At 32.7% G+C, this 22,357-nt stretch overlaps 1 protein-coding gene across 1 annotated transcript in view; it reads left to right on the top strand.

Moving 5' to 3' along the window:
- The window catches only part of LOC117110159 (hyalin-like), a 77,608-nt gene that overhangs the window by 39,595 nt on the left and 15,656 nt on the right, over positions 1-22,357 (top strand). The window contains exons 21-27 of the mRNA XM_033252772.1: positions 5,212-5,466; positions 6,307-6,552; positions 18,115-18,228; positions 19,888-20,010; positions 20,767-20,876; positions 20,997-21,213; positions 22,254-22,326. Coding sequence (XP_033108663.1) covers positions 5,212-5,466; positions 6,307-6,552; positions 18,115-18,228; positions 19,888-20,010; positions 20,767-20,876; positions 20,997-21,213; positions 22,254-22,326 — 1,138 coding nt within the window. The remainder of the gene's footprint in view (positions 1-5,211; positions 5,467-6,306; positions 6,553-18,114; positions 18,229-19,887; positions 20,011-20,766; positions 20,877-20,996; positions 21,214-22,253; positions 22,327-22,357) is intronic.

Raw genomic sequence — 22,357 nt, 5'->3', positions numbered from 1 at the left:
TACCCTTTTTTATCTAGTAGAAGTAGATATAGTAGAAGTTATGAGCCATTATCTTAATTTTGAAAGCAAAAAAGCATGTTCCGCCCTTTTTCTGGAGGCTCACCCCTGCTCATTTTTTTATTTATACCCTAGTGATGGCAAATCAACAGAAACCTTGGTCCCCGAAAAATGGTGACGGGGCCCTGTTTTTCACTACACTGTACTAATGATCTTACTCTATTTTTAGTTCCTATGCATGTAATGCAATAGGAACTATTGTAATCACTCTTGCTATTTCCTATGTTTTTTATTGTGTGTGCGTGTGTGTGTAGACATTTATGCAAATGCGCATGCGTCAAAGAAAAGTTTTCCGACATTTTGTTTTACATCGCGATGCGAAGATCGATGTGAAGTTTCTGCAGAGTTCAGTAGGGCTCACGCTAACCGTCCAGAAAGTCGGCATGGATGAAACTATTTTGGTTTTACGGCAAAAAAAATCAACTGCTGTAGGAATAGGTATTTTGAAGAAGGCCTAAAATAAAACTAAAATGTTTTAATACTTGCTGAAATACATCGTTTTTTCATTGAGATCTCCATTTTTCACTAACTCCATGCGACGTTTTTTTCTGTTGTATACGTATGAGTAGTCATATGAAGGTACTATATCCCCGACAGTTGTACCCTTTGAATGTAATGCAAACTGAAAACAGGTGAAAATATAAAGGCAGCCGACTGTCGGGTACATAACGACTATCTAGCTTTCCACAAAAACATGAGGCCTAAGCTAGGCCTAGTTCAGTATTACTGCAATGCGAGGGTGGTCAGATCATTCAATCAATGATATCGTGTTATCGTCTAATACAATTTAATAATGTGTGTAATATTTAAGAATGCACCACGTGGGTCGCTTTCTTTGTTATGCGGTAGTAGTATACGTAGCAGAGTGACGGCAGAAAGCGAAAGCACTGGGGCCCTGGGCTATTAGGGTGCTTCCTTTAAAGATAATAGGTAATTCCTATTGTTTTTTAGGCGATTGTTAGCCTCCCCAAAGGAGTGAAGCTCAAATTTGGAGAATGCAAGAGCACTTGTTAATGCAGTACTGTCCTCTTGGGCTTTGTGCCTTAAGTTGCTGGGGAATAGTGCGGTGTGTTTGGTTTTATCTGGTTATTTTATTTTCTTACTTAATGGTTTCCTTCTGTTTCATGGCTACAGTTTATTAGTAAAAAATTTTAAAAAAGAAGAAAAAAGCGCTCTTATCTAATGAAATAGCGCTATATAAATGTTGAAATGTATGTATGTATGTAATAAGAAGATGAGCCTAGTGTTTTGTTATGTGTGTGGTTATATGCCAATTCAGGGGTCCCAAGTCTCCCGGATATCAGGACGGCCTCTCGCACTCACGTAAAATGAAAATTATATTCAAAGTCTGAGAGGGCCACTTCCAGCCATGGTGGAGCTGATGTGGTCTAGACCTTCCATTTGTGAAAGTCCCTCCCAGCCCCACTCTTCGAGTTTTTGTCAAAAACTCAGGTGGTATGGACCACTTCTGCTAATGGAGAAAAATTCAGCATCTGAAAATAAAATAGCATCTGAAGTACTACGTGAGGAACGGTATGCAAATTAATGATCAATATGAATTTGTGCTAACGGTGTTAAAATCTTAATTAAGATATTCTCATATATTTTCATGGCCACGGATGTTAAGGTTATAGGTCTTAAATCATTCATAGAATTAACAGTTTCTTTGGCACAGGGATAATACAGGACATTTTCCATAATCTGGAAAAGTTTGAGTATCAAAGCACAAATATTGATGCAAAAAATCAGATAATTGTTGTGAACACCTTTTGGGAAAAGTCGGAACTGCTGAGTTTCTATCTCAATAGTGGTTACTGGTTAAGGCATTCATGCTACTCTTCAGTGATGTTAAGCCTATCAAATCTGTTGAAAGTATTCAACTCATTTACATATTCATGAGTATGCTTTAAATAGTTTCCTGCAAGTTTTTTAGCATTACAATTAAGCCACTCATCATTCGCATTCTGTTCCAGACTGTTTCATGTTGTTCTCTGGAAGATTACTTTCAACATTCTTTCTACCCTGATTTTTACCTCTTTGGATAGCACATTTTTACTGTTTCTGTATTGATTTTATTTCAATTGTGTCCCCTCTTCATTTGTGCACCCTTTTTCTTGTTGATTAATGTTTTAAATCCTTTGTAACCCAGGGTTTATTGTTTGCATACAATTTTACAACTTTAGATGGTAATGGTCACGTCAACTATGTGATTGTTGTAGTAAGTTCATTTAAATTGCCTGCAGAATTTTTAAAATCATCCCAATTCGTACATTCCATTGCACTTTTCAGACATTCAATCGAGTCTTGGAGTCCATTTTTTAATAGCAACTTTTCAGGGTTTACATTTCTGTCATATAAAACACACCTTATACCGAAAATGTAGAAAAAATTCAACAAGATAAAAAAAAGATAACAAATTCATGCTTATCAAGTCCTAAGACTTATTTCGAATGGGGTGTCACCTATGAAATGCACAAATCAATATGAAAGTCACAGATGAACAATTTGGATCGAAGGTCTAATGTCTGTCCAACACAAGTTCACAAACAAATTACAAACAACTTTTTAAGTTCAAAAATAAATAAATATTTATTTCTTCTAAAACAATAATCTTCTCAAACAAACAATAAACAATACAAACATAACATATAACATTCGATCAATAATAATACTTATAATCTATAACATATATCTCTCAAATAACATTACTCAGTTAATCTGGAAAATTGCTACAAAATCTGCACGATTTTGTCCACTACTATATCTCCATAGCAATAACTGATAACTACCAGTATAATTAATATTATAGTATAGTATCATTATTTGAATTATAACAAAGACGAATGTTCTCGTGATACTATACGTCCTTATTGCAATCGCTGTGTTCCCATGTGAAAGCAACTGATTCAATTTGTTAAGTATCCGCTTTCAACAACAGCTTCCCATTCTTGATGAGTATAGGTAGCTTTGGTTTACCATATGCTTCATCATTAGCTTAAAAGTTCCATACAACAATACACAGTAGCTCCCAAATGGAAAGTTAGGTGACATTGTATTAAAGCAAAATATTATGCATAAAAACAATGATGTCTTATAAACCATCCAGCCATGTTAAATCTATATACATACATACACATATATACATATATATATACACATATACATATATACACATATATATGCATATATATGCAACATATATATGCACAGACATATATATGCAACATATATAAATCATCAAAGTAAGGTAAATACAGTGTTAGGATAAAGGACTACTACTTTGATGATTTATATATGATTTAACAGTGTTAACGGCTACCTTGATTTATGTTATATGCAACATATATATAGATATAATTATACATACATCAGTAATACACGTTAATGTTCCACCTATATATTAATAGTTTTCAGATTATAATCCAAGTATCCATACATTAACATTTAATGGTATTCATTATAATCAATATCTAAATATCCATAGGCATTACATTACTTTCACTTATAACAATTATTCAAATACTCACAATGTCCATTACCGTACTGTAGGTTAACATAGATGAGCTACACCACGTTCAGCTGCGAGCCTTGTCGGAGTTTCTATCCTAACTCTCCCCATTCCGTCGGTTTTTAACTGAACAAAATCCACTTTATCACGGTTCTACCAACTGTGTAAATTCAGAAAGGCCTAGGCAGTTTCGTGCGTCCAATGCACACTGCGTCTCATGAACCTCACAGAATTGGCTGTGGATTGACTCAATCTATGGTGGTAAATTTGAGTGATTTGAATTCTCGCGCTAGTCATTTTATATGACCGGCTGGCAATGGATTTACGCATATGCAAATTTAGCAACAATGCAACAATCTTTTGTCATGGACTAAGAGCTATTATTCACTAAGTGGAGTAGCATACTATTTAAATATTAAGGCAATAAGCATCTGGTAGAATAAAATATAAAGTTCTAATGTGACATGGGGTCCAATAAAAAAAACCCCCAAAACTACAATAACAATATAAATAAGTCTATTCTAAAAAAAAGTTGATGCGGGTACTGTATAACACCACATAGTTGTTTTTGTGTCTGTGCTACTCAATCTACAAATCCTTACAATAATCAAACGTATGGTACTGTAGTTCACAATGCTACAGAATTTTCACACATTACCTAGTGTATGTTCTATCCAAAGAGGTAAAAATTAGTAACATACAGCAATATAATATGAAAAAAAACAACGTGATACAAATTAAAAGCCATTTTGATTAAATATTTCGACCTTTATTAGTTCATCTTCAGGAAATGACGTCCTTTAACCTTGAATAATTTGTCCTTTTTTCCCATCCTGTCTCGTCTGTATTCTGGCTGCACTTGTTTTGTTTGGGTGGCTCTTCAAGATTTCATTTAAAATATTCTCCAGTAGTTGTCTTCCCACTTTGTTGTTTTCTTATTTTATATATTCAAGAAAAAAACTTTGTAATTGTTTCCCTATATTGTTCCGGTATTTGCTTAATTCAAAGGATGTAATTAAATATTTCAAATGAAAAAAAATCCTCAGTAGCGTCGGTACAGGCATATGTACAAGTAAATATTAGTTGATCAGTGTGTATTAAAATTTAAAATAAATTTATCAAGATTATAAATTTTAAATAAACATTTTGAAATAAAAGAGAAAGTCCGAACAATGTGATATTCTACTTTATCACAATTTCCTGTCAGTAAATAATAATGTGTTTCACCTCACTATCTTTTCTGTATTTTAAGTACCAGTACTATACTGATTATAAGAAATACATTACATAATACAAAATATTCACCTACCTTTCTCAGATAAACCATTGCAAACATCAAATACTCAGTCACACACAACTGTCTGTCTTCACTTATGTTCTATTGCCAATGGATTCCGTATTCAAATCTGCTGTTCCCAATCCGGAATTATTATACAGCTGTAGTGTGGAGGATGAATATCTAGACGTTTATTTGAATCCCACATTTCTATTGTTATAATTATTATTACAATGATGATTATGTATAAAATGACATTTTAATTAGATTATTACCATTTTTCAAATTTATCAAATTGCTACATTTTATTTATGTGAAGAAAAAACCTTTTCCTAAATGATTAATACAACTAAAAATGTTGTAATTTCAGCGGTACCCGATACAGAAGTGCCTGAGTTTGATTTATGTCCAGATGATGTAACACGCATAATTGGCAATACCACAGAAAATCCTGTTGTCACATGGAATGTTCCCACTGCAACAGACAACTCAGGAAATGTGGAAGTAATATCAGCGATGTATAAACCTGGTGATGCTTTTGGACCAGGCCACACAGTTGTTTTATATACAGCAGTTGATCCATCAAGTAATTCTGCAGTATGCAGCTTTACTATCACTGTAATTGGTAAATATTTTTTTAGATTAATAACAACAGGCTGCTGAGGCCTCCTCCTACTACTAGCCTAGGCTATATAGCCTAGCGTAGTTATGAAATCATCCCAAGATTTTTACCTGTCTACACCGACCAGAAAGTTAGTGACAGTGATTGTATTTTTTCTCTCGAATGCTTTGAAAAATGTTTATTTCTTTGACGAATGTGAAAAATTATAAAACAAGTTCTTCTAACACAATACAAATTACAAAATAGCCTAGTTATTCATTGTATCCATACAGTCCTGCTGATGTGTAGTTAACACGTAGGCCTACTGCAGGAGCACAAATCAGCATATGCACAAAATAGAAACACGCACACAGTATACTGATCATATCACTATAGCAACCGATGACTGGTACAACACAGTTGGTAAAAAAAAACTAACATTAAAAACGGCGATTGACTTATAAAGCAATTAGTAGAGCATGCATCGTACACTAGTGGAAAATTATTATACTTAGGTTAGATTTAATGTATTCAAAAATTTCCTTTGGGCCTTGCAAGCCCTCAGGAAATTTTTTCAAGCATTAAATCTAACCTTCATATAATAATTTTCCTATAGTGTACTATGCGGAGCTCTACTAATTGCTTATTAGCAAAGAATGTGGCAGTATTGTATGGAGATGCAATAATACAGTACTTCTGCTCTTCAGCAATAGTAAGATGATTCCAGTAAATGACCTGTCATTTTAAAGTTGATAATGTGGAGAATACAAATATATCAAAAAGATACCGATGCTAGTTTTGGCATGGCAAGCCCCCACCCCCCAAACACATGTTTTAACTTCATGTGTGACATGTTTGTTACAGTTGATGATGAACCTCCAGATTTTGAAGATGCATGCCCAGGTGATATTACAGTCACAAATACAAACCCACAGGATTCAGCTATTGTGACATGGAATGAACCAACTGTTACGGATTTAACTACAGTAACTACTATTATGTCGAATGGTCCAAACACTTCATTCCCACTTGGAACCACAACAGTGACATATACATTTTCTGACCAATTTGCTAATGTTGTATCATGCAGTTTTAAAGTTCTTGTCCAAAGTAAGTAGACTTTTGCTACAATTATCAGAAACTTTTTATATGATAGAAAAAGAAGTGGGGCTTATTCTACTTCACGTCACAGATTCATGTCATGATGTTAATGTTGGTGCTGTGCTACTAAAAGTTTAGTTAGCCCAGTTTGTACTGTAGGCCAGCCTTATATATAGCCAGGCCTAGGCTAGGCCTAAACTAGCCTACGCAGTGGCTTATAGAGCCTTAAAATGGAGGGGATGATGGGGTGCCAAGGTTAAGTAGGGGGAGGTGCTAGCTCAAAAATAAGGTGGTATGATTAGGTGATTTCTAATTATTTGAACATAATTATTTTTATCCCAACAGTGCCAGTGGGGGAAGACCCCTGGCCATAATACCATCAAAATACTGACTTATCTTAAATACAAATTTAAAATGTTCATCAGAATTCAAAGACTTTTACATTTTATACTGGAGAAAAATTGCATTGTGGGAAGGCCGTGCTTTTTATTGTGTAGCATATTAACATGGAGTAATTCTAGTTATTATACTTAACCATATGTGATGCCAGTCAAACACTAAAGGACAATATATCAAGTCATGCTGAGTCAGCAAAACCTTTTATGATAAAACCCAATTTTTTTTAATATACATTTTCAACTATAATTTAATTTAACCAAGGAACAGTTAAATTACATGGAAACATCTCAAACCGAACATCAAAGGTTATAACCTGCAGTACCGCAGCTTAGCTCAGTCGGCTAATCTGGTGGTAGCCACTGTGTGTGCGCTGAATCGTGGAGATCTCTAGGTCCCCGGTTCAATTGCCATCGCTGCCTTACCTTGTTTTTCAGCTAGAGGGCTGAAATACAAGTTACATAGCACACTGTCTTTCGGATGAGACGTTCAAGCCGTTGGTCCCGTGTGCATTTATGGCTCATGTGCATTTTAAAGAACACAGTACACTCTTCGGAAAAGAGTAGGGGTTTGTCTCCCAGTGTACTGTCCAATCACCACCAGAAGGACCCCACTGGAAATAAGTCTTGTTCTAGACTTTCGTGGGCTATCCTTGGTGTTTACACCGAATAAATCCAATCCAATCCAAATCACTGCTGCTCTTATCATAATGTTATGGTTAATAATTTAAAACTAATTAATTAATTAATTAGTTAATTAATTAAAAAACAAATTAAACTAGTCATGTAAAGCGCCGGTGATTACGATGTAGAAAATGTGCACTATATAAATGTTAATGTTAATCAACTGATAAACAATTTACAACTAATTATGACAACCCAATTGCTTTGCGGATGCTCGCTCTTATATAAACTACACAATCTAATACTTCCTGCATTGTGTTCTCATGGTGATCGACGTCATACCATGTTCATACCAGGGAAAGCTAAATTACACCACCTAAATGTTATACGGAAACAATAAATGGAGACTAGGCCTACATCGCGACAGTTGTTTTAATATTTTGCAAATATGCTTGATGGCTAACGGTCTATATTCTTTTTTAAATTACCAATCAAACAGTAAATCTAGAGTGTGTCAATATTTTAAATATCAACAGTTTGACATGGATTTGGGCCTAGATACAAGGATGGTGAACGTAACATGTACGCCTATCACTCACAATCAGGTATAGCCTAGCCCTATGTTGCCTAGTATTGTACTGTTGGGAGGCTCCGGGCCTTACAGACGACCTAGCATGGACGTTTGTTGCAGATGCTTTTTTCGTTTAACCTAGAGTACTAGAGTTGCAAAACTCCCTGTGGTTATCGTAATACAGTCGGCAGATATAACTCGCTGGGACCAAGGCAATTCAACATGACAGATTAATGTTACATAAGAACATGAAATTTTATAAAATTCGTAAATTCTAAATTGCTATAACTTTTCATTTTCTTGGTCAATTTTCACAAATCAAATTGCAGTTTATAGAATCATTTAACAAGCTCGCGGTCAAAAAAATCAGATGTAACCGACATTGCGAAGTATCCAAAATTAATAAAATAAAAACTAACACCATAAAACAAATGGCACGCATAGACTATTAATTGACAGCTGTACTCGCAACTGTTACCGGATTGTTGGCAACTAGTACCGGATTGTTGATGCCACAGTAAAGATCAAAGGACTGTACGCACACGCTATGTTCAAGAGCGGAGATGTGCGTTCTTCTGGTGAATTACCTTGCTTGGACCTTCTAGGACTGTTAATCATGTATTCATAATATTATTTAAAAAATATAATTATATTAGGCCCTAGGCCTGTGTTCACAATTAAACGTACGGTATCCAGTCTTTGTAACAGTACAGTATGTGTGGGATGGTGTTTTTATGCAGGGAGTTGGTGGTTTATGTTACTGTAGTTTTGTACTCCTCTCCTTTATTCTATTTTATTGTTAAATTTAAGTTGAAGTTGAATTTATGATGTAACAATTAATAGGAAAAAAAAAATGCTTGCGGTACACCATGTATATACCCTAGTTCTAAAAGAAAATTAGGTGCAATCAAAAATATAATTTATCCTTTTGTCCTATTTTTATGCCCATCCCTGCAATACACTTGAAATGCGAGGAAAAGAGTTACAATTTAATACATTTATTAGCAATATAAAATGAACAATATTCATTGGATGTTGCCTGTTTGGTTTTTTAAAATAAAATTACCTGTACATTTTATCTAATTACCATTACATTGTATCTAATTGCAATAGTAGTCCAATAAAATATATTTTCTAAACCAGTTATTTATTAATAATTCTGTCTTTTTATTAATAGCACTTTCAGTGATGCAGCACTGTTTCCCAAGTGGATTAAATAAACAAAAAAAATGAAAGAAAAGTAAATCAGAATGAAAAGAACTAATTTAATTTGGATCAGGCAAGAAAACATAATTTTGCAGTGGAAATGATAAAAACATATGAAAGCCTTGGTTTTGAGTTTTTAAGTTTTTAAAGGTTGAACAATCATTACACTTTATTATAAATTACATATAATCTTATTTTGATTGAGGAGACAAGAAAGCAGTGCAATTGAGTAAAAATGATGAGCTGTAGAGTCAACCTCTCACTCTTTCATCTCTGCCCATTTTCAGCTTCCTTAGAAAATTCATTGGTCTTCATTTTCTGACCAGAAATAGATAAAAAAAAAAAAAGTATAGTTTTAGCCGTAGGTAATTTTTATAATCTAAAAACTTATTGAGGTTGATTGGACTCAATTTCCTAACTGTATGCATCATCACTAAATTGCTAGCACAACAAAAAAGATAAAAAGGGATACAGGTGACAAATGAAACAACCTTACTTGGGCAGCCCAACTAAGATAAGGGCCTAGGCTTAATAATAATAATAATAATAAAATATTAATTAAATTATTGACTTTTTAACAATAAAAATGTACGCCGCCAGGCTCAACATGCAGTTAGGAGGAAAGCTCAATACAAACACGAGTATGATGACAGATAGCTAGGCCTAGGTCTACTTCCGGGTTTACCGACATCATACCGGATTTTGCTCGCATCCAACGCAAAAATATAGGTTCAGTATTGGGCGATTATCTCTAGTAGCCACAATTGTTTGCTCAAGAGACCTTCGGCATTTTTAAGTTAAATGTCAATTTTTTACCATATCAAAACCTTAATTACGAGCATTTGTGGCATTTTAAAATATATAGTCTGGAAAAGTAAGTAATTTGGCACATTGCAACTACATATACTTACCAGAAATTTTAATTAAAACTCTGCTATGTAAGTTAGGGGACAAGTTTATAACATATATATAAAATGGAAGTTAATCAGTTGTCATGTGTTAACTTGCTGTATATTTGTTTTAAAAAAAAAGATTGTAAAAAGAAAATGACTGGTAAAAGTCTAAGGCCAAGTGGCTGACGGTGACATTTCATACTTATTGCTGAACTGTCGGTACTGCGCGCAATATTTTTGTCCCATATGAGAATTGCCAATAAAAGAAAATTAAGCAGTTGATTAGCTGTTCTACTTCACGTGACTCCTGAAATTCAGTCGAGCATAGGACAGTACAGTAGTGCGATTAAACATTGCTTCGTAATTGTACCTGATACAACTACTGTATATACGTATAGTTGTCTCAGATTGTACGAAAAAGAGACAAGCTCCAGAGTGCGAACGAGCACAACTTGGCTCGTATGTCTATGGTCTGTCTGTCATGCTTGCTTTGTCTTTGGAGGAATAAAGACTGTTGTATTATATAGTCATTCTCCAATCTGCGTCTACGCGCGTTTTCGTGGCTTCAGCAGGATCACAGCATTGGTATGAAAAAGACAACTTATTGGCAAAATACTGTACATAAATAGGATTTTTAATAGTGAAATGCCAAGATTTCCATATAGGCCCTACTGTGTATTATTATGAATACAGGTACTTCGAAATCTCTAAAAATAACCATTGTGTGTGGGGAAACAACAGACTTTGATTAAACATTGCTTCGTAATTGTACCTGATACAACTACTGTATATACGTATAGTTGTCTCAGATTGTACGAAAAAGAGACAAGCTCCAGAGTGCGAATGAGCACAACTTGGCTCGTATGTCTATAGTCTGTCTGTCATGCTTGCTTTGTCTTTGGAGGAATAAAGACTGTTGTATTATATAGTCATTCTCCAATCTGCGTCTACGCGCGTTTTCGTGGCTTCAGCAGGATCACAGCATTGGTATGAAAAAGACAACTTATTGGCAAAGTACTGTACTTAAATAGGATTTTTAATAGTGAAATGCCAAGATTTCCTTTTAGGCCTTACTGTGTATTATTATGAATACAGGTACTTCGAAATCTCTAAAAATAACCATTGTGTGTGGGGAAACAACAGACTTTAAATGATGATGTTGATACTTACATTCAATTAACCCTGTATACCAATCTTAAATATTCCATACTTCAAAATAAATATTTAATACTTCAAATCCTAATAAAATTGCAGCCACTCCTAATGAATATTTTGCACATGTTAGTCCAAAATCAGCTGAGAAAATTCAAAGATGTGAAGATGATATTATGATAAATTTAAAATTAAATACTAATATACCTTGTTTTAATTTCACTCACGTAAATTATGAATATATTTATGAACTTTTATCTAAGTTGTCTAACAAAGCAACTGGTACGGATGAAATTCCTGCCAAACTTATTAAGATGGCAATCAACGAAATTGCTTATCCAATCACTTATCTTGCAAATATGTCAAATTCTATTAACACCTACCCATCTAAATGGAAAGAGTCAAGAATTTGCCCGGTTTTCAAACATTGGAAAAGAAATGAGCCCAGTAATTATAGGCCAATTTCTGTTTTGCCAGTACTCTCTAAAATACTTGAAAAGGTTGTTTTTGACCAAATTTATCCCTTTCTTAACTCAAATGGTTTTCTTTATGATCAGCAGTCAGGTTTCCGTCCAAATTTTTCTACATGTTATGCACTGCTTAACATTACAGAAAATTGGATTGACGCTATTGACTCTGGACAATATGTGGGTTTAGTCATGTTAGACCTTAAAAAAGGCATTTGACACGGTAAATCATGATATTTTAATTGAAAAACTTAAGTATTTTTCTTTTAGTGAAGCTGTTTTAAATTGGTTTAAAGATTATCTTAAGGACAGGTGTCATGTTACAAATATTAATGGTGTAATGTCAAGTGTTTGTAATAATGTTTGTTAAATTCCACAGGGCTCCATTCTTGGAACCTTACCCCTACTATATGTAAATGACCTTCCAAAGAGTATTACAAATTTAAATATTAGTATGTAGGCAGATGATACCTGCATGTATTATACATCTCCTGACATTAATAATATTGTTGAGGTAATTAACCAGGAACTGAAAAATGTTCAGAAGTGGCTTGAAATTAACAAACTCAGCTTAAATATTAATAAAACAGAATATATGATCATGGGGACACATCAGAAGCTTTCTAAGATTTCTAACAGTGATATCAAAATTGATGAGCAAAGTCTGATGAGGGTAAAGAGTTGTAAGCACCTTGGAGTATGTATTGATGAAACCTCACATGGGAAAACCATGCTGATCATGTAAAGGCTAAGGTTTTGCCAGGCTTGTACTACCTAAGAAAGTCAAATGCATTAGTCTCTCAAAAAATTCAAAGTAACATATACAAAACTACCATACTCCACACTTCCACTACTGCAGTGTCGTTTAGAGTAATTCAATGAATAGAAAATATTTTGAGTTATGATGATTGCATCACTTATGAAACATCACATATTAAATATTGTAAAAATGCACTTGGTATCCCCTATGCCACTAACAACACTAGAACATTGGGCGAGCTGGGGCGTTACCCGTTACGGATAAAAGTGTATAGAACTGTGGTGGCCTATTGGCTGAGAGTAATAACTATGGACCAAAATGGTTCAATTTTTTCCCTTCAAATGTTACAATATGCTTTATCGTTATGATACACCAAATTGGGTCTCCCATGTAAAACAAACTCTTTTTCAGTATGGTTTTTGATTTGTTTGGCTTAACCAGGGTGTAGCAGATATCAACGCTTTTTTAGATTGCTTGGAGAACAGACTCAAAGATAATTATGTTCAAACATTTGAAGATGACAATTTCTGTTCACAAAGTATACATTTTTATTTGAATTTAAAGGAGCCAACTTATCATACTTAGCATTATATTAACTTAGATACAAATTTTAAACATAGGCGATGTATTACAATTTTCAGGACAGGATCACAATCTTAATGTTAACAGCCACAATGCAAAGGGCCTTTTATGTAATATATGTAATTTATGTTTGCTTAACGAAGTGAAAGATGTTTACCATTAATTAAGAAAAATCTAACTTCATTATAAATTATAACTCTATGGGCCGGTGACTTAATCGAGCGAATCAAGTCGGGCATTGCCTGAATGAAATGAAATGAAAAAATATTTTGATAAACTCCAAATCCTGCAAAACCATGCAGCAAAGATCATTACAAGATCTTCACGATGTGATTCCAGCACTCAAGCCTTGCAAGACCTTAATCTACTTAATCTTAAACAAAGAATGCACAATACTGAAGCAATAACTATGTATCAAATCTTCAAAAACAATGTTCCATCATATCTTTCTAACCGCTTTCACATAAGAGAAAATAGTTACAATACCAGACTTGCCAATGGCATCAACTTTAACATTCCTAAAGTGAACACCGAGTGCAAGAAAAATAGCCTCTCATATCATGGTGCTATGCTTTGGAATGACCTTTCCGATGAACTTTAATGTTCTTCCAGTCTCCATATTTTGAAGCAAAGTCTTCATAAAAATTTTTTGATTTTATCCATTGTCATCCCAGAAACTTAAAAATACCGGGTTGGTGTCTGGCGGGGGATAGTTTCACTGGTAGTTAGGATATTATGTTTTAGTTGTTTTCTTTAATTCTTTTTGTTTTCAATAATTTTTTCTTTTCTAATTATGTATGGCCTTGAACGGCCTTGATGAAAAACACCCATGGGTGATTCAAGTGTCTCTATGTTTAAATAAAGTTTATTATTATTATTATTATACTTGTTGATGGCATACAATTATTTCTTTGTTTGATAACAGTGTGAGTGGAAATAGCTTATCTAGGGAGTTTATGATGGCGTATCTTAGTAAATATTTTGTCTTTGAAATAAAATGAGGGTGGCACTTCTTGCATACAGTAAGCAAGGAGTATTATCAACTATTATTTGTTACTAATTACCAATTATAATTATTTAATAATTGTTAATTATTATGAAATATTTATTATGAAATTACTAACTAGAAAAACAGAGTTATGGTAGGTCTTGGAAGCATTTAGTTTTCTGAAAGTAGGATTTTGGAAGAAGCTTCTGCTTACAACTAGCCAGTGCTACTACATAACATGGTAGTTATTTCAGCTGGTGCAATTTTTTATACAGGTCTCCTTGGTAAGGTTATGTAAAAAAAATGGTGCTAGGGGCCCAGGCAGAGCTTACCACGTAGGCCTACGCCTAATTAATGTACTGTATTTGTAGGATATGCCTACACTTACACAGTATATTTTACTAGGCCTAATAGTAATACAGTACTATGAAATCAAAAACTACAGTATGTTAGGCCTAATCAGGGAATCGGTTTTCGAGCCTTCTATTTATTTAAGAATGGCTCAACTTCGCACTACAACGTGTTGAATGCCTGACTAAATTTGAGGGGTCATGTGACATACAACAACCAATCAGCTGCTTAATTCTTCTGCATTGGTAATTCTCGTGTAGGAAAAAATATGATCAAAGAGCTAGAACACAGCAGGAAGTTAATTGACTTGAACAATAGTGAACTATTTGAACTCAATCGGATTAGAATAGAATAGAAATCTTTCTTTATTCTGGATACTCAGTCAGTATTAGTACACTGTTCTTCCCTGAGGTCCAGGGTATGATCTTAAACTACTTTAAATTAAAAACAGAATTGATAAAGAAATATATAAGTTACATAAATATAAGAAGCAGAAAAAAGATTGGTAAATTAAATTAGATTTTTAAAGGATTGTAGGGAAATAGAATGAATATTACTGCGGATATCTGATGATATATTGTTCCATAAATTAACGGATCGGTATTTAAATGTTCTTTTTCCAAAATCATTCTGCCATTTTGGTGAGATCAAAGTGTTTTTTGATTTGCTTCTTGTATTTATGTTATGATATTCATCGATTAATTCGTAAAAATGTGTTAAGTATGCTGGAACAGTTCCTGATAAGCATTTAAATGTCATTACAAAAATATTATATTCCCATTGTTTGTCCACAAGCTTCCAATTTAGTGATTCCATAAGATCATAAACAGGCGTTGTTATATCAGCGTACAAAATAATTCTGGCCAGTCTATTTAGTAATACCTGGAGTGAATTAAGATGTGCAACTGAGCAATTTGACCATACTGGACTACAATAATTAAAATAAGGCAATACTAAAGAGTCTATTTCGTGAGATACTTACCTGGATAACCGACTAATTGCCATTGTTCCCAAAACGGAATTTGCTATAAGTCTAAGTGAAAAATTAGGCAAAAAATATCTTAATCTACGAATAACACCAATACGTTGTGAAATTTTGGTACAAAAATTTTCAATATGCTTATTCCATGTAAAAAGAGAATCAAAGGTAATTCCTAAGTATTTAAAACTATCAACTCTATCAATAATGTTACCATTTATTGATAAAGAAATATTTGAAAATTTTGAGAGATTAGATTTTGAACTAAATATCATAAATTTGGTTTTGTTAGCATTAATGGTTAATTTATTTATATTAAACCATTTGGATATGTTGGCTACATTTTTGTCAATGATAGATTGCAATTCATTTGGATCAGAAGCAGAACAAAGAACATTAGTATCATCTGCAAAAATTGCACATTTTGAATCGGGAGTGATAATTTCAGGCAAGGAATTTATATATATAATAAAAAGAAGGGGGCCAAGAATTGACCCTTGAGGGACACCAATAGTGATATTTTTAGGATCTGATAATTTTGATTTAATTTTAACTACCTGAGATTAAGACGCTTTAAACGTTCAGAGTACGGGATACTGCCTGTGGATCTCGGAAAGCAAATACGCGTAACTCGTCTTTGAACGGACTCAAGAGTAGCAATATCTTTTTTATAGAATGGAAAATAAACAAAGGTTACCCCTGAATAAACTATACTTGCATGAATAAGAAAAATTGTGATTTTTTTTTTCAATGAAAAACCCACTAAAACTTCATGTAAATAAAAATAAGTTGATTTATGGCATTAGATTAATATAAAATAACTAATTGCACTGATTTTGTATTGAATAAGACTCATTTCTTTCTATATACAGGTAGTAATTGAATAGGCACCTCCTTATAAACATACAGATTATTGTGACAATAACAAATTTGATTAAAATACTGTAGGCATAAGCCTACTAAAAACTACTTGCCTTATAACACAAATTTGCTTTATGTGTACTTGCCTGGGTATTTGTGGTGGCCAAATTTCTGGTGGTAGCATAAACCTAAAATATTGTAGATAAAATTGTAAATGTTAATAAAATAATACAACTGTATTGAAACAATACTGTAATTAATATTATGGCCAGGAATGTATGAGAATATTTAAGAATATGAATTTTGAATAGAATTCAATTGACTTAAAAAAAGAAAAAAACAAAGGCTACCACTGGATAAACTATACATGCATGAATAAGGAAAATAGTTTGATTTATTTTTCAATTAAAAAAATACTAAAAATTTATGTGAAAAACAATCAGTTGACTGATGACATTATATTAATATATAATAATTAATTGCACTGATTTTATATAAAATAAGATTCAATTCAGTCAAAATACTGACACTGAATAAGCACCTCCTTAAAAGAAAAAAAAAACACAGAATATTATAAACAGTAACAAGTATGATTAAAATACTCTAGACCGAAGCCTAAAAAAAACCCAAAAAAACTGTACTTGCCTTTAAAATTTGCTTTGTGTGTGCCTGCCTAGGAAACCCCTAAAAATATTAAAATTCATTTAAAAGAACAGTAATTTGGTCTACTTTGTTGCGTAAACTTTGAATATTAAGATGCGCAATTTTTAAACCCCTACTTAAGAAAAAATCAAAGGTAATTGATTCATTGAAAAATGGTAAATTAGTATAAGCATTTTTAAAGAAGCATTTATCACACCACCAGGTGTGTTGATCGTTAAGATGGTTAGTACAAGTATTATGAAAATCTAAAGTACAGGATTCACATGTGGAATATTGTTCGTTGATTCTTATGTTCTTAAAACAGTGACCACATTTCTTTTTATCAATTGTATGTGGTTTTGATTTTAAATTAAACTCTATTTGTGGATCTTGTATAAGACTTAATTCCCTTAAAAAATTTATATAGTTCATTGCCAGGCGTTTAGTGCCACGTCGGTTCAAATGAAGGATTAGCACGCCTTAGTGGAATTTCACAGTTTATAAATGGCTGTTTTCATACAGTTTGTTTCTTGATGTTTTAGATTTTAGTAACAGATTTTAGACAATGTAAAAATGTTATGCATGTATAATCAACCAAAGTTTCAAACTATGTTTACATTATTACTTGTGTTTGACCAATATATAAATCTTGAATTCAAGGAGTGCCTGTCAAACCAGAGGATGAAACTGTTGTCTATAGATTCCATTGGATAACCTTGGCAGGTGAAGATATTCCCTGACAGGAGTTAAAATGTTCCCAACTAGAGATCCACTCCCACCTCAACCAACCATGGTTGTAGTAAATTTTTAGAATATACAGCTTTAGGTGCTATGAAATGGGACTCTGAAACTACGCTTTTTCAAAAGATTGATCCCCAACAAAGTGATTTGTTTCTTTTCCGACGGGGTCCCAGGTTACCCAATTTGGTTTCTTCAATGTAGAAACATGGTGATGTAAAGCGATTTAGTTACAGTCGCTGCATGAAGCTGCTGCGTACAACAAAAGCTAAGGTAAGCTATGAGAAGGTATCGTACATTAATATTGAAGTGTGTATGTGTATAAAGATGACTTAATATAACAAACAACTTTATCACTTCAGATGAAGACCTATGTCAAGAAATGCCATGTTTAAATGGAGCTGCATGTTCTAGTGATGGAATCACATATTCTTGCACATGTACTTCAGGATGGACTGGGAATAATTGTTCAATAGGTCAGTATGAGTTAGATATAACCATTCAATAACTAGCACTGCTTTTCAAAGAAGCCCTGGTAATAAACTATAGCAAAATGAATGTAAAATTACTTTTTATTCTTTTTCCAGCACCAGAAATTTACATAAATAATAAATATGGTTAAAGTTTTTACAAGTTAACAAGTGTCAAGGTTCTGTTATTATTTTCTATTTATTTATTGTGTATATTTTCCATATTTTGAGTGGGTGACCCTTGCAGAGCATGTCTGATGTTCAGGGGCCCATTTAAATACAAAAAATATAATTTATATAAAAATATAACCTTCCTTAGTGTTCTGCCGTCAGGCAGGTCCTTGGCTGCCAACTCATCTACTGGCATCTATCCTCTGCTCTTCTCTTCATTGTCACATAAATATAGCCCGACAAATTATAATTGAATTTAAATACAGCAAACAATTAAATACAAAAATATTTCTACTTGATTTGTAAAGTTTTGTGTCCTATTTCAACGTTTACAATGAATTTGTTCTTCCCCGAGTGCCTTATTTAAATAGATAATTTGACTATTTAACCAACCAATGTTTCAACCTGCATTATGATTTTTCCACGCCGCACATTTAGGCTGCTACGATCAAGAGGAAACAGTCATTAAGAAACTGTAGGTAGCGGTAGCTTTTACTACAAAGGAATGGGAATTCCGAGCTGATCAATGCGCAAGCACAGTTACCAAAGAACGTCTGTGAAATATGTATAAAAAACACAGTGAGCATATGCACTGAGTAAATGACATTGTCGAACCATGTCGAGCATGCGCAGTTATCAAAAAGAAGTCTTAGGAACCAAACAAGATTGGTTTCTCTTTGGTCTTGCCCTCTTCCTTTCACTTGAATTTCACTCAATTTTCTGCATTTTCAATTTATTTAAAAACCATTTATCTCTGTTAAAAAAGGAAGTAAATGAATGTTGTATTGAATTTAAACAGTGTCTGCTAAGAGGGTATGAAATAGAAATGGGAAAAAAATTGAAATTTTTTTTTTTTGCAATCATGCATAGCAAGGAAAATTAAAAATAAGGAGAATTCCGGTCGAAAATTGTTATAATAGTACTGTATTTTCATTGTTTAGAATTTAACTTTATTTCGATACTGTATCACTTTTTTATTTTAGTTAAATTCTAACTTGCTTTTTGGTGCAATACACTATGTTTAAACGTTGTACTCCCTTTTATCTTAATTGAGATTTGAATTTTGTATTATTTGGTGTTACTCTTTTCTTAAATATTTTTTTAATGTTTCTGTTTACCTTTTCATTACCTATTTTACTTTTTGTTCACTTTTATTGTTATTTAACTAAGTAAGTTTGGATGCACCACTGTATAGTGTGTGCCACTGTTGAAAAAGTGAGAGCCAATAAAAACTAAAACTGAATCTGACTACTCTCTGGCATGGCAGACTGCTCTTAGTTTCCTCAACCATTCGAGATTCAAACTCATTCATTTCTGGAAACTCAAAAATATAACATTAAATATAAAAATTATTATAATACATTAATTTAAAATTATACAAATTCTAAAATTATTTTAATTTTTTATTGCCTTTGTTTAAGGTTGTTCAAAATAAATCTTTATATACCACTGATGGAAGTAAAAGTTTACAAGTACTTAATTTTTTTTTTTCAGATATTGATGAGTGTGCTGATAAACCGTGTGAAGAACAATTTGTATGTCAAAATGTTGATGGTTCTTATATATGCGACTGTCCACCAGGAAAGGCACCAAATAATGCTGGTGATGAATGTGTAGGTAAGAAATTCACAAAAATTTAGCTCTTGTATTTTATTAAATAAATTCCTCAGAAGATAATTTAATTAAAAGTTTATATTGTACATAATTAATGTTTCAATGGCTGTCGACTGGTCATTCATTGGTGTTATCCGACGCATTAATTATTTTCTTTTATCCCATACACTAAAAATGTTATCTCATGCTCTTGTATTTACTATTTTTATTATTTTTGTTGTGTTTGGTCTAACTGTAGTATTGCTTATGAATAGATTAGGTAGAATGTTGCTATCAGTAGATATTAAGACTTCTGTTAATTATACATTACATACTCTTAGCTGGAGAAGCTCAATGATATTTGGGATAAAAAATTACTTATCATGATTTTTAAATGTTTAACATATTACGCTCCTCAAGATCTGACATCAAATTTTATCTTCAACTATAGTACCCATACTAAACAAACACGTAGCCGAAGAAATAGCAGTTTAGTTATCCCAATTTGGAATAATAGTCAAGGAAAACTGGCTTTACTGGCAAGAAAAATGTGGAATGAACTACCTCATGAATCAAAAATTAACTTTCAAAATATGTTGTTGCATTCATTCCAAAACAATATTACTACAAAAAATGTATTTCATTGACTCATCTTGCTTGGTTTTTTGATATGTGTACTGTATATAATACACATATATAGAATAAGCTATACATGTTTTACATGGTAAGGATAAGATATACATATACTTATTTTATCATAACTCGATTAAAATTATTCAGATGGATCATCTATCAGAGCTGATGTAGTTGTAGCAGCTAATTATACAGAAGACCTTGCTGACAGTACATCAGCAGCATACCAGAATTTTGTCAAATCAATTATTGATGATGTAAGTTATTTTAATTTTTAATATATTATTAGCACTTTACATACTTAAATATTTAAAATACTATACTCGCATGGGTCGTTGCATTATTTATTTTATGACTTATTTTAATTTTGTTTGTAGCTCATAAAGGCTTTCATAGACATTCAAGAATACCTGGGCGTGAAAATTACTCGATTGCAGCCAGGCAGTGTTATAGTAGAATTTATTGTGATTTTTGAACAAATGTCAAATGTAAGTACTACAGATGTCCAACAGGCTCTTGATGGTTTTATCGAAGAAAATAATGGTGTGCTTGGTGAATTTCCTGTTAGTGAAAATGGAACTCAGGTGATCGAAGGTATGTTCAATTCATCAAACACAGATATAGTTTGTTAGTGAAGACAAGCCTAGGCTTCTAAACTGGTCCCTTGCCATAGTATTGTATGTTTTCTTTTTTCTGTTGCTCATGGTGAAATAAATGTCACATTGATTGATTGATTGATTGACTTAATTACTACATTATGGATTAGTTACTACAGTATGTACTGGAGGAATTAGTTTAAAACTAATTCCTCCATGGTACAACTTCCGTAGCCTAATGTTTTGATCAAAATTTCAAGAAGCCACTCCATTGTACTGGTCTCAGTGAGACCGATGTGTACCACCAATTGTAATGTCGTGAAAGCAGTCGAGATAGGCTGTGACTGCAATACTTTTCATGAGGTAACACCCAGTTCCACGAACATTGTGTGAATATAGTCGCACCATTGGTGGTGTGATCATGTTGCAACTGATACTATCACTTACAGTACTGAAAAGTATATAAGTTCAATATATACTGTATACTACTCTCTTACTCTCTACATGAGTTACAGTTTGCATCTAAACACTATTCTCTTAAAATTTAAACATGAAATAATGGTTAAGTTTTTCTATTTGCTACATTCAAATAAATTACAACATAAAATCTGCCTTTTTAGATGGAACATATTTTAAAATTTTTTTGAAATATATTTTTTTAAATAACTACACAAGTTACAACAGTAGAACAAAAAGGTAAATAAATTATAAATAATGAAAGAACAAACTTTTTGTGTAGAGGAAGACATTTTTTGAAAATACATAAGTGTAGAAACAGATTAATGGAACTGTATATGTCAATGGAATTACATCAAAAGCAAACGATTTGTTAATAGGCATTTTTGCTATTACTGTAAGTAAAAAGTGCTATAGAAATAGAATACCATTATTATGACCTTTGAAAATCATTTAATATTTCCATATCCCACATAATTACTATACTGTATATATTAAAATGAAAAATTTTAATCTAATTTAAAATAAGTCAGTAATTTAAAACAATTATTGGTTTATAAATCTCACCGTTTTTAATTTTAGAGTTGTGTGATAATGGATACTGTAAAAATGATGGCGTATGCTCAGTTAATCAAGACTACCGAAGTTCATGCACGTAAGTTATTGTAATACTGTAATCAGTACTG

Source organism: Anneissia japonica, unplaced genomic scaffold, assembly GCF_011630105.1.
Source record: "Anneissia japonica isolate Jap-2015-1 unplaced genomic scaffold, ASM1163010v1 scaffold5494_len192822_cov183, whole genome shotgun sequence".
In the NCBI taxonomy this organism is placed as follows: Eukaryota; Metazoa; Echinodermata; class Crinoidea; order Comatulida; family Comatulidae; genus Anneissia; species Anneissia japonica.
Note: the sequence above shows the minus strand (reverse complement) of the source record. Positions and strands in the feature narration are given on the sequence as shown.